General features: G+C 40.3%; 1 protein-coding gene across 5 annotated transcripts in view; it reads left to right on the top strand.

Moving 5' to 3' along the window:
* LOC593568 (RANBP2-like and GRIP domain-containing protein 5/6) overlaps nt 1-11,477 on the top strand; it is a 43,946-nt gene extending 32,469 nt beyond the window's left edge. For 4 of the 5 annotated variants that reach the window (XM_030981879.1, XM_030981878.1, XM_030981877.1 and 1 more), the window contains 8 exons: nt 813-1,556; nt 2,945-3,269; nt 3,570-3,724; nt 4,466-4,706; nt 5,165-5,281; nt 6,061-6,311; nt 6,873-7,173; nt 9,488-11,477. In XM_030981879.1, the coding sequence (XP_030837739.1) occupies nt 813-1,556; nt 2,945-3,269; nt 3,570-3,724; nt 4,466-4,706; nt 5,165-5,281; nt 6,061-6,311; nt 6,873-7,173; nt 9,488-9,690 (2,337 nt within the window). In that variant the 3' untranslated portion in view covers nt 9,691-11,477. Of the gene's footprint in view, nt 1-812; nt 1,557-2,944; nt 3,270-3,569; nt 3,725-4,465; nt 4,707-5,164; nt 5,282-6,060; nt 6,312-6,872; nt 7,187-9,487 lie in introns of all 5 variants that reach the window. The other variant, XM_030981881.1, reaches the window with a different exon arrangement.
* The last annotated feature ends 2,164 nt before the right edge of the window (nt 11,478-13,641 follow it).

The following is a 13,641-nucleotide window of genomic DNA, read 5'->3' as shown; positions in this document are numbered from 1 at the left end:
CAACTGCACGTAAATGAATGGACTTGATTAACAGTCAGCGCGCGCTAGCATTTGCGAAACAGACAGAAGTTCTCCTCACGCTTCGGTTTCATGTATGTTGCACGCACGTGAATACTGCGGTCGCGTTGTTCGTAGTCGTATTATACCCGATCGGACCGAGTCAGGCCACGGAAAGACACCTAGTCTCATCATGCTACAGCCCCTTTAATATGACCCCAGTTTAATGGGGAGCCCTTGAGTCACGATGTTTGCATAGCTTAACATTCAGCACTGCGTTCACTGGATGTGCTGTATCAATTGACCATATATCAGTTCACCTTAATGCTGAACATGCACAAAACTCAACATATTGGAGAGGCAGGAAAAGAGGCTGAAATTCTACTAATTGTATCGATAAAATCAGCTGAGAGTGGTGGGAAGTGATTTCTGTAATGCTTTCAGTGCCCTTTTTGCAAATTGGCTTAGGTCTTGTTTCTACTAAGAAAGTGCCTTGAGCATCTCTAGGATGGATATGTGCCGAATTATATGATGAAAGTCGTGCTAACTCGGACCCGGGGACACCTCGTCCCGTTGCGAATACGGGGCCGAGTTGTCCTGCATGATTGATTTTTTAATGAAATTTTTTTGGGTTAGGGATAGTTTTTAAGGTTAGAGTAGGATTTAGCATTAGGGTCAGGGTTAAAGTTAGGGTAAGCTGGGACAACTCGGCTCCGTATTTGTGGCTAGGCCGAGTCCGAGTTAGCCCGGATCCATATGATGTACATGTAGGTGTTACTACCACTAATTTTTTTTTCTCTCTCTTTTTTTCACAGTCATCAGCCAGTCTTGCAGCAAAGTTTGCCAATAAACCTGGTTCATGGGACTGCGATGCCTGTTACTGTAACAATGCAGCTGAGTCTTCTGCCTGCGTAGCATGTACCGCACCAAAGCCAGGTACAGATCCCAAACCATCTACCGGCGCTGTCGGTGGTGCCTTTGCTTCTCCAGCGGGTTTAACCTTTGGTGCTAAGCCAAGCGGTGCAAGTACTGGATTTGGCTTTGGAAGTCCTCCAACCACCGGAAGTACCACTGGTAGTGGCGTCGCCTTCAAGACACCTGCTGGGTTCAGCTTGTCTGGAAGTTCTTCCGCCTCGAAAGGTGCCACCCCTGACTCAACAACGACTGATGGTGCTGCACCGTCAAGTGTAGCATTCAAGGTTCCTGCAGGGTTCAGCCTCTCATCTAAGTCGGCACCTTCAACCGGATCCGTCTTTGGAGAAAAGAAGGACGACACCCAGAAGCCAAAAGAGAATGACGGTGCCACTAAGACACCTTCAACAGGCTTTGCGTTTTGTGCCGCCGATAACAACGAGGCGGCACCATCAACTTCTGCCGGTGCAACCACTCCAGGCGGTACCTTGGTCACAGACAAGTTCACCTTTGGTAAACACATGCCTCAGTTCTCCTTTGGTAGCAAGGATAAATCCAAGCCTGATGCAGGGTTCGCCTTCGGTAAACCAGATGCACCAGACGCGGGTGAAACCAAGGAAGGGTACCCATTCTCAAGTGCCCTGAAGGTGAGTGTACTATCACAACTATAACATGCCGGTGCCCATTGTACATTATCACATCATGGTATAAAGTGATAATGATAAGATTGTTTATCAAACTTGAATATTTACATTTTAGACATTGGTTCGATGGACGCTGAACATCGTAGCTAATTATTCTTTTAAATATGCAAATATGCCAAATACATAATGACAATGCACTTTTACAATAGATAGAAAGAAGATCAGTCACTAAACTCAAAAGTTTAAAAAAAGTATGAATTCTTGCAGATTGGATTTTACATGTAGTTCAAAAATGTTTTGTTTAGTTGAGTTGAATTTTCTATCCACCCATTATCTACCAAATTTCTTTTCATTGATTCTTGTCAAACATGTATACCTGGTTCACTCTGAGGGCCATGGGCTTAGATTTAGCAAAGTTAAAACTCTTGAGCCTGTAAGCTTTGTTTGAAATCAGGTTTAACAAAGTAACGTTAAACATGATTTTCAATCCAGGGCTAGGTTTAACTAAATGAGTAGAATAGGGACCTTTGAGTTGAGTTACTAATCTTCTTTCTTCCAATTTTATGCCAGTGCTCTTTTCTTTGATTCTTTCCAAATTCCTTGGTTCACACTGAAGACCATGGGCTCAGATCCAGGATAACTTTGTCATCTTCTTGATGCTGAATTTATACCATTTTTCTTTTCTTTTCTTTCTTGCTGAATCAAAGTCCTTGAGCTCGGATGCTGAATCCAAAGCAGCGGACGCCTCCACACCGAGCAAACCCACTCTGTCTTTCACCGACATAGCCAAGTCTCAGGGTTTATCTTTCACCTTCCGCTGAATTTATACTATTTTTCTTTTCTTTTCTTCTTGCTGAATCAAAGTCCTTGAGCTCTGATGCTGAATCCAAAGCTGCGAACGCCTCCTCATCATCAGCATCCTCCTCTACACCGAGCAAACCCGCTCTGTTCTCCACCGACAAAGCCAAGTCTCAGGGTTTATCCTTCACCTTCCGCTGAATTTATACCATTTTTCTTTTCTTGTTCTTGCTGAATCAAAGTCCTAGAGCTCTGATACTGAATCCAAAGCAGCGGATGGCTCATCATCGGCATCTTCTACACCAAGCAAACCCGCTCTGTCCTTCACCGACGTCGCCAAGTCTCAGGGTTCGTCTTTCACCTTCTTGATGCTGAATTTATATCATTTTTCATTTCTTTTCTTCTTGCTAAATCAAAGTCCTTGAGCTCTGATGCTGAATCCAAAGCGGCGGACGCCTCCTCATCATCTGCATCCTCTACGCCAAGCAAACCTGCTCTGTCCTTCACCGACATCGCCAAGTCTCAGGGTTTATTTTTAACATTCCGCTGAATTCATACAATTTTTCTTTTCTTTTCTTCTCGCTGAATCAAAGTCTTTGAGCTCTGATGCTGATGCAGACGCCTCATCATCTGCCTCATCCTCTACACCCAGCAAACCTGCTCTGTCCTTCACCGACATAGCCAAGTCTCAGGGTTCGTCCTTCACCTTCCGTATGGACCTCAACGCGGTGACTGCCAAGAGCCCCATCAAGTCCCCTGGAGGAGCCAAGTCTCCGGGCGTGGGAAGGTCTCCGAAGACCTCCTTCTCCAGGGGAGGTAGGACGCTGTCTGGAGGCTCCGTCGACGAGGTGGAGCAGGTGGAAGATATCTACTTTGAGCCCATCTTCCAGATGCCGGATGATTACGAAGTCAAGACGGGTAAGTGCTCTCTGTGTTCTCATGTTAAGTGCTTGACTTGCAATTCTAAAGCTGGGGTAATAATAAATGTGCCTCGGAATAGAAATTCTAGATAGACAGTGCTATAGAAATGCCTATTATTATTCATACCTCGAGTCTCACCACCATAGTGACTCCAAAGTGACCCCAAATAATGATAATGATAATAATTTACTAAAAGGAACCTGTCTTCAATGACAACTTTTAGTGTTCGACTGTATCATCATTATTCTGTTAGTAATTTTGTTTTCCTCCATTTTGGGGTGGTTGTATTTTTTGTAGGAGAGGAAGGAGAAGAAGTAAAGTTCAGTCACCGAGCCAAGTTATACCGTTACGATGGTGAAGCAAAGGCATGGAAGGAGAGAGGTGTGGGAGACATCAAGGTTCTCTACAACGCTCAAGATCATGCCTATAGGATCGTTATGAGGAGAGAACAGGTACGACAACAACTTTTTTTAAGGTTCTATGTCCCATTTGCAGGCCAAAAAATGAAAAGGTTAATTTTCAACGTCATTTGAAATTCAATACTGATTTAGAACTGTACCGAATGGTGGTATGTTTTGTGCTGCACAAAGATTCAATCAGTTTAATTTTAGCCTTTACAAGTAGTGGGTTATTGATGTAGACAAATGCTCATGTACCTGTTACAGCTCATTTTATGTTTGTTATTACCAAAGAAAAAAAGATGTCATTGGAAACCAAAAACAAAAGAATTCCAATTTTACTACCATGCATAATGTTTTACATGTAATTTTACTTTGTCACTGATGTATACCTTGTGAAAGAAACTGCAATTCGGCTCTCGGGCCGCGAATGTTTTTTAAAGAAATAAACCATTTTAAATAAAAAAAATTAAAAAAATTTCAGTCAGTCACTCAATCGTGTCTGACAGGGAAGTCTAGAAAGGACAGAGGTTTCCTTGCATAATTTGAATACTAGGACATTGCTAAAGTTTAAATTTCACAGATAGGACATACATGACATATTCATAATTCCTGCAAAGTTCTACAGAATTTGATGTTGGCTGCAAAAGGGACAGAGTATCTTTAATGTAATATCCACCAAGTCTTGTATCAGCCAATTATAACCTACTGCATCAATACTGACTTCCGTCTCCCTATAAACATTCAAATCTGTCACTGTTCCAAATTAAAACCAATTTTTGTTTTATCCCTTAGGTGTTCAAAGTGTGTGCAAACCACTTCATCACCTCCCACATAGAGCTTTGCCCTAACTCTGGCTCTGACCGTTCATGGGTGTGGTCAGCAATGGACGCTTCGGAAGGAACGGTCCAGAACGAACAGCTGGCCGTCCGCTTCAAGACGGCAGACACGGCCAAAGAGTTCAAGGAGGCTGTCGACAAGGCCAAAGAAGATTTAGAGAAGGGTGGAGGAAAGGAAACAAAGACTGATGGCGCAGGTACATATCTATCTCCAATTTTGATGAAGACACCAAATGTCATTAAGAAACACGCTGTGTTTTCTTGACAGCCGACATATGCCCCTGTGCTTCTTTTGTGTGTTCTTTTCATTTTCAAGTCATCCAAAAAATATTAAAATATGTAATCTTTCTTTTCCAAAGAGCACTTTGCACATTGACTTGTCTTCTAACCTGAGACCTAACCAGTTACAAGACCACTGCTCTACCACTTTTTGATTTGTATATCAGGAGGCGCGATAGCTCAGTTGGTAGAGCAGTGGTCTCGTAATCCGGTGATGCGTTGGTGCCCTTTGGTAAGGCATTAATCCCCATTACCAGGTCCATCAGAGAGGACCTAAAGCCATCGGTCGTCTAGTTAATTTAATGCTTACAAGTATTTATGCTTTCTTTGCAGTTAGGTAAAATAACCACCACTACTACTTTTATTTCCTGACCAGACTCTAAAAGTGCCGAGCCGGTAGTCAGGTCATGTGATCCTAACCTCTCGTCTGTTCTAGCTGAAGCTATCAAGGCATCGTCGGAACCCAACGCTGCAACCTCAACCATTCAATCAAGTGAGTCAGTCATCCGCAGAAATACATGAATTGTTTTACTGGGTTCAAACAAATTTAAAACCTTTTGATCATAATGATCCAATCCAATCCAATCCAGGAATTTATAAAGCGCCAATATCTAGTTGCCTAATTAAAGGCGCTGATGAGACTGAAAAACTACCAAAAATGTATGTCCATGATTCTAACTGAAATCTGAAATTGGTATGTCTTTAGTTGAGTTATGAAAGTGGATAACTGGTGACAAGAGCGAAGGATGATAATGATAGCCACAATAATGGTTTCTCACATCACATGCTCCAGCAACAATTACTCTGAATATGGGTAAAACGCTTTGCCCAAGAATGTATTACGCACCAAGCAAAGTTTACACCCAGAAACTTTTTTTTTAGTAGTTAAGAGTCTTTACCAATATGCCTCGCTGAACCCCTTGTGATTACTATAATATGGCCTGTGTATCACACAAACCTGCTCTAACTTCAATGTTGTAGCACAAGGGTTTATATAATTATGAAAGAATGCATCGAACAGTGTAATGACTATATCACATAGTAAACATAAATTTGATCTCTTCATTGCCGGAATGCTCCCTGGGGAGTGGAGAATGTTCATACATAGTGTGGTAAGCCTGAATCAGATGACCAGGGTAATAATATATCTGTAAAGCGCTTAGACACTTTGTTGTATCGATGTATTGGGTGCTATATAAAAGCGGAATATTATTATTATTATTATTAATCACAATTTATACAAATTAATAAAATCTCATTATTTTGTTGAAGTCGGTGGCGAAGTGAACCCAGAGGAAGAGCGAGACATCCACTTCCAGCCGATCGTCAAACTCCCAGACAACGTGGACATCGTCACAGGGGAGGAGCACGAGGTGGCCGCGTTCGTTGGGCGTGGCAAGCTCTACCGGTTTGATGGAGGGGTGCGGCAGTGGAAGGAGAGGGGCGTCGGTGATATGAAGATCATGAAGGAGGAGGAGACGGATGTTTATCGTATCGTCATGAGAAGAGATCAGATACACAAGGTATTCATTGTAATATTCCTGGGCCCTGTCTTACAAAGACTTACGATTGATCCAAATCAATCGCAAATAAGCTACGATTGATATCAACTCTTTGTAAGACGGGGCCCTAATTTGTATAGAATTGTAAAGCCCCACTACACTACTACTAGCTACTTGTGCCCCCTATATAGCAAACAATGCCTGAGCGGTGACCGGATTTGATGAGATAACCACCTGCCAGTGACCATGCAGGGAGGTCTAATCCCTCCTGGCCAAACTAGTACAGATACGCTTTAACTCATTGCATACAGGAACCGGGTGATCCCTGTATTAAAGCCAATGGGTATGGGAGAATCCAGGAGTCAAGGGGTTAAATGTCTCTTGTGCACCTATCAATAATAACCCGTCATCAAGTTAACCAGAATATTTTGAACCATTATTTACAGGTGTGCGCCAACCACTACATCACCAGTTCCATTGCTCTCCACCCGATGGCCGGTTCAGACCACCCCTGGGTGTGGCATTCCATGGATGCGGTCTTGGACCTTTGCTAACCAGAATATTTTGAACTATTATTTACAGGTGTGTGCCAACCACTACATCACTAGTTCCATGGCTCTGCACCCGATGGCCGGGTCAGACCGCGCCTGGGTGTGGCATGCCATGGACGCAGCCGATGGAGAACCGACCTCGGAGCAGTTAGCCATCAAGTTCAAAGATCCATCCATTGCTGCATCCTTCAAGGAGATGTTTGAGGAAGCCCAGACCAAGATCGGACTCCAAGAAGCCGCTGGTGATGATGATGGACAGACTGGGAGCCAGGAGGAGGGAGGAGCTACAGCATCATCATCGTCTACCAGTCATGCGGGAGACGGCAACAAAGGTGACTAGCTAACGTGAGGCTAAGTCTGAGAGGAAATGAGTCATCGTGCACTCTCATTTTCATGTATTTTATAGCATGGCATCTCACGCATCTTCATACCTCTTATCCACGCATTATCATGTTCTTGCATCCCACCTGCATTTTGGGTTTCTAACTCTCGTCATATTCTCTGTCACGCTTTGTAAGTCAGTAGCATGCACTTCTTCTTCTTTACGTACCATATCCTGAGCCGACCATGGAAAGCCTCAACTCTCTGTCCCAAATTCTATGAAGTGATTCATTCTCCCCAAGATCAATTCCACTTTCAGAAATCCCACTCTTAATCATCCACAGAAACCTCCTTCTACCCCTACTCCTCCTCCCTCTATTCTTCCAGTCAGTGCAAGATTTTCCAAATCTTTCTTTCGAATAACATGACTCAAGAAGCTCAACTGTCAACCTCTCATATTATTCAGAAGCTTTTGTCTTATTCCTGCCATGGCAAATACCTCATTATTAGAAACTTTCTCTGTCCAGCATCCTTCTCAGGAACCAAACTTGAAATTTTTCCAGTCGCTTTCTTAGATATGATTTCTTAGGTCTCTGTCACGCTTTGTAAGTCATATAATGGATTAGAATGTGAAAATAACACTATTCACCAAAATCAAACTGCTGCATTATTATTTTCCAAGTTCCAATTTACAATTACATTTAAATTTTCACTGGCCACCTGTGGCACTTGGACAGCTATTTATAAACGAGTGGCAAGTTTGCAGAAAACCCATAGAAACTTCTATTCATTCTATAATTAATGTTTCTATGAGATGCCCAAGAAGTTAGAATCACATGATCTAAGATATAGGGTTAGGGTTTGAAAGAACAGGTCTGCATGGCCAGATAACAACTTAGGGAGTAAATTTGCAGTACATGAAATCCACAACTTCCACCAGTGTCCTTCATTTCACTCCTGACAGCGGACAGTTAACCTGTCCAAAACATTGAGTCTTTATTGATTCTCAGTCCTTTTTTAGGACTTCTCAATCAGCATGATATTATACAAACAGTCCTTTAAAAGGGATCTGGTAACTTTGTCTCAGATTCTGAAACAAAATCCTGGATTTAGCTCATGCTGCAATGATTATTATAAACCTTTAGGTCATTCAGGAACCCCATGACTTTTACAAGCCGATCGCCTGTCTGATTATCAAGATATTTATAATTGGAATTACACATTTTGAAAACCGTTTGCCAAACGGTTTTCATAACACTACAGTCTTTTGGGGAAAACGAGTATGGTAAAACTGGTCCCTCAAAGATTTTTACTTTTTTGAGGCACTTCTTGATTATTTTGAATCACAATTTTTTTTAGGGCTTCAATATCACACTATATCACAGACACTGATAACACATAGGGCCATGCATCTCAGATTTAACATTCTTAAACGATGCCTTTAAGGACTATCCACATGGTAGTACCACAAATCCGCTCTTTAAGGGCTAAGGTTGAATTGAGAATTTAAGCTAGGTTTAGGGTTAGGGTAATGAACAGTAATGGTTTCATTGTTGAAGTAAGGAATTTGATCGTGTAGGAAATTGACCTTAGAGTCATTATCACCAGAGCGTTTGTCATAGAGCCCACTGTAAAGTACTTGACTTAGATAAACCTCATGTGCTTCTTTTGGGTTTGCTCAAGCTGCATTTTGCCTTTTAAAAACCCTATATCCTCCGACAGTGTCTTACATGTACATCTTTATTTGTTTTAGATCTGTTCTTCTCATACATGCAATGCCAAGTGAAACTGAATTTTAAGATAATCCATTTTTTCTTCTTTAATGTTGCAATAAACAAGAGTGGAAATTTGGTTTCTAATATTTACTTTGACTTGTTTTGACCTTTGCCATAGAGCCCACTGTAAAGTACTTGACTTTATAGATAAACCTCATGTGCTTCTTTTTGGTTTGCTCAATCTGCAATGTATGCAATCTACCTGATATGAAATTGGTCCATTAAATAATAGCATGACCCTACCTAGCCCCAAATGTTTGTCTTGTTGCCTGAATGTATGTACACATATTTATCAACACTTTTTAACTTACCTTGGGCCAACGAAGGCGCGATAGCTCGGTTGGTAGAGCAGTGGTCTCGTTATCCGGTGACCCGGGTTCGAAACCAAAGCGATGGCTAGAGCCCTCTGCTAAGGCATTAATCCTCATTACCAGGTCCCTCGGCGAGGACCTAAAGCAGTCTGCTGTCTGGTTGCTTACTAACAAGCATTTATGCTTTCTTAGCAGTCGGGTAAAATAACCACCACACTCATTTCTTTCCTTACATATAGATCAACTGGAACTGAAGAAGGAAAATGAGGAAGAAGAAGAAGAAGAAGAAGAAGAAGAGGAAGAAGAAGATGAGGAGGAATATGATGATGAAGAGGGCGATTATGAAGATGAAAGTGAGGAGGAGGAGGAAGACGAGGATGAGGTTTACGAGTACGGTGAGGATGATAATGACAACGATGAAAGCAAATCGGAAACCCAGTGAGCTTCTTTGTTTGCTTGCTTGGAGACAAACTCAACAGCAGCGATAACTCTGATGGACCACGGACATCATCACCCTCATCGACATCGACATCGTCCACCAATAATGCCAGAGAAGATAGAATTAGAGGCATTTAGTGAAAGATGCGTAGTCAACAAACAATATGCATCCATAGATGTTTATGTTTTCTATACCCTATTTTGTATTTCATTCCTAAGGGGGTTTTTTTTAATGGATCTACCCCAAGTGGAAAATTTCATGGAATGATTAACCTTTTTTTTATAGCATTTGTTGTTGAATTGACATGAAAATTTAGTATTTAGAGGAAATTCTAGCAATTATGGCTGACATGGAGCTCACTGGTGTAATGTTCCAAGTTATGATTGAAAGTGAATGGGAGATACAGGTACTTTGTTTAAATTCTCATACCGTTGAAACGGTTATTAAAGGATGCTATAGAGATTGTCAAGTAACAATGTAAAAGTCTAGTTGCGCCCTTCAGATGAAGATCATTAAGCCTTCTTCTCACAAAACATTGTAAACTGTTTGAATATAAAAAGTGCTGTACGAAACTTGAAACTTGTGCAAACAAGTGGCAGGTAGCAGTGAACAAAAAATCTTGCTGCACGCGCTTTAGCAATTCAGGGAATTTATGGGATAAAGAAATGTGAAGAGCACTACTCTTGTGCCATTAAATTTTGCCATGTCATTTCTTGTTGAGGAGTGGGTTGGCAGTTCACAATGTTGTGTAGAATCATGGCTGAAGAAATTAAACAAACGCTTTACACATTCCTATAAGAAATGATCACTGGCAACCGATGTATGGTGTGGCCTGCAACACAAATAACTACTTTTACTACATAAGACAATGCTTATAGGTACAGTGGATTGACAATTATATACTAAATTAGTGGAAAGTTGGGTATGCAGTTGAAGAGAGTTGAGTTCTTTCCTGCGTATCATCAGTTTGGAGCCAGAGGGGCGGTAACTCCTACACTTTGACACGGAGTTCAAGCCCTTCTGGCTCTGAACAGAGGATGCCATTACTGAAGATAATTTGAATTTTGTTAATAAGTGTGTCTCAAAATACTGAGTTGATGAGATTTTAGGCAAGTTGGAGGCTTTCCTTTGTCACTTTCCTACCTTTTCAGGAGCATACATGTAGATAATGAAAATAATTCAAATATATGTTATGAATTCAATGATTAATAACAGTCAAGATAATCTAAGATCCTTTATTTTCCAACTTAATTTCAACCATTACTCTCTCTTTGTCGTCTTGTATGAAAATCATGTGGATTGCATACTGACAGTGTATTTCTCTCTATTTCTTTCATCAAATTATTAAGTAATGCTACCACTATGCCTAGGCTATTTATCCTGTAGTCCCATGCACTTATTATTATGTCGCATGGAGAGTAAACGTTTTCGACGATGGTGTTTCCTACTAAAATGTATCAGAGGTTTAAGGACTTACAAAAGAGGCAAGTGTTTAATATAAACCAGATGATGATCTTTTTTGCTATGTACAATCGTTCTCCCATGAAAACATGAAATGATTATAGTTTTTGTTTCGATTAACCTTTTTTTTATGGTATAGTGCTTTCCATATTGTTTTATTTTTTGGTGTATATGTCCTCGTCAAAGAATTTTGTGTCCTGTGTTAATGTTGTAAAGAAAGCCTAGTAAGCCTTCCATTATCAAATATTTGGATGTAATTTTTAAAGTAAGAACACGCCTTATTGTTGATTCATTTTAGCGTATAATAAAATATTGAGTTGATGCTTGTACGTTTCTTTCTCTCTCTCAATCTACTTTGTGGTGTCCCTTTTGTAAGGTTTAGAGGGGATTAAAGTATTGGTAATAAAACAGGTAGGGAAAACAAAATTGACAAATTCAAACAACAATATAAAAGACGAAAGTGTATACTAGCAAAGTAATGACCGAAGAAATTCAAAGAAAGTGAGGTACCGTACTATATGAACAGGAAATTCCTGGTGCATGAAAGTGGTTCAGAATCACATAAGATTCATGCCGTTATGTGAATTAATTTAATCCAAATTGACATAGCCATAATTTGTGGACTTCGTGAAAGATTCTTTCTTTGAAAATGGTTGACCTTACATGAAATTCTCAGTTTTGGGGGTATCAATCCCAGAGGGTCCAAGACCTTGGGCATAGCTTGTGCAAATGTCCCTTGTGACATATGTTATTTTGTTTGAAATTTGTTGGTCCAGGCAACCAATGAACTATTCAGAATGACGAAATAGTTTCTCTCAAAAAGCAATTCCACTAATGATTCATGATAAGCTTTAAAGTGTACCAATCATTTTGTTTATTAATGGTTTGTTTAGTAGGCCCATGTCATAATATTATAATGCCAACTATGTGAGCTTCAAATATTACTTATGAAGAAACTTTGCAGTTATAAATTGTATACACTCTAATAAATTAACATAAATTGACTTGTGAGTAGAATACTAAACGCACCCGTACATGCTCGCATAAAAAAATGTCCGACATGGAACCCAACTAAGACTTTGGTTCTGCATGCGTTGTTTTATATTGTTCTTTTTTTCTTCATATACTCCGTTTCCGTAAGCCCATAGAAAACCATGTAAGTTTTTTTGCAGGTAGATTTTATACATTCTAGCTGTACACAAATTATTTTTAGGTGATTGATACAACTCAATTTGAGTTTGGTAATAGAATTATTTTTCAAGAGAAACTCGTGAAATAAATTCTAAATTGTTTAACGTGCAGTAGAAGAGATTTTTATATATGTTAGTCTAACATACAAGGATCTTTTCGATGAAGCTGTTAACGTTGTCATACAAATCTCTTTGCACCATATGTTCAAAACATACATGCAAAGACCTCAACCATTATACCATCAACACTATTATCATCATCACAATCATCACCACCATCATTATCACCATCACCATCATCATCGGCAACATCATTATCACCACCACCATCATCATCATTATCACCCCATCACCATCATCATCACCACCACCACCAACAGAAGAAGAAGAATGAGAAGAAGATTCACTTTGCATTACTCTGGCACTCGGTATTTTCAATGTTCACACGTACGGGCATATTTGATTCTAAATTTACCGAGTGAGCGAAACGAGCGAGCCACAAAATGACATTTGTTCATAATAATAATAATAATAATAATAATAATAATAATATTGGATATTTATAAAGCGCACATTTCCCACCCTGCAAGGTGCTCAAAGTAAGCGCTCTAAATAAGGCGTTCGGTGCGAAAATCGAAAGCTCGCTGTTGTATATGCCGTAGTTCTTGTTTTTGACGTTGCCCTTTTCCTAGTCATAAGCATAAAAAAATAAAGAAACATAAAAAGAACATACACTATTTGTAAACGTTGTTATACAGCGCGCGTCCCAGAAAAAACGAAACAGAGGACTATCGATATTTTATCATAACTTAATCACAATTATAATTACTAAATGACACATATTTGGAAAGCTTAGATCCTCCTCTTTCATTTGATGTAACTCATATGATGCATATTACGCATGAGTGATTAAAAGCAAGAGAGGAAACCAAAAAGTCATTTGGCGGGCGGTATCTGAATTTCAAGGAGAAAATCACATTTCTAGAAAGTTCAATTTCTGCCCTTTCATATGACACCTCAATCCGGAAAAATGAGCCAGGAATAACAAGGTTCTGTTTGTATAAAGTAATGCTTGCATTTCCATCATTTCATCAAACGAGTTCGTTTTCACTGGCTGCCTGCCGTTGCAACGAACAGAGTTGACAAAGACTTAACTCCGTTTCGTTGAAGATCAGCCATGCACAAATGGCCATGCATCAGGTCTTTCGTCTTCGTTGTGCATGGCTGATCGTCAACGAAAAAAAAAATGTGTCCTCTTACCCCCCCCCCCCCCCCCCCCCCCCCCCCCTCATGTCAACTATTA

The sequence above is a fragment of the Strongylocentrotus purpuratus genome, unplaced genomic scaffold, assembly GCF_000002235.5.
Source record: "Strongylocentrotus purpuratus isolate Spur 01 unplaced genomic scaffold, Spur_5.0 spur5_scaffold_12, whole genome shotgun sequence".
NCBI classification, from domain to species: domain Eukaryota; kingdom Metazoa; phylum Echinodermata; class Echinoidea; order Camarodonta; family Strongylocentrotidae; genus Strongylocentrotus; species Strongylocentrotus purpuratus.
Note: the sequence above shows the minus strand (reverse complement) of the source record. Positions and strands in the feature narration are given on the sequence as shown.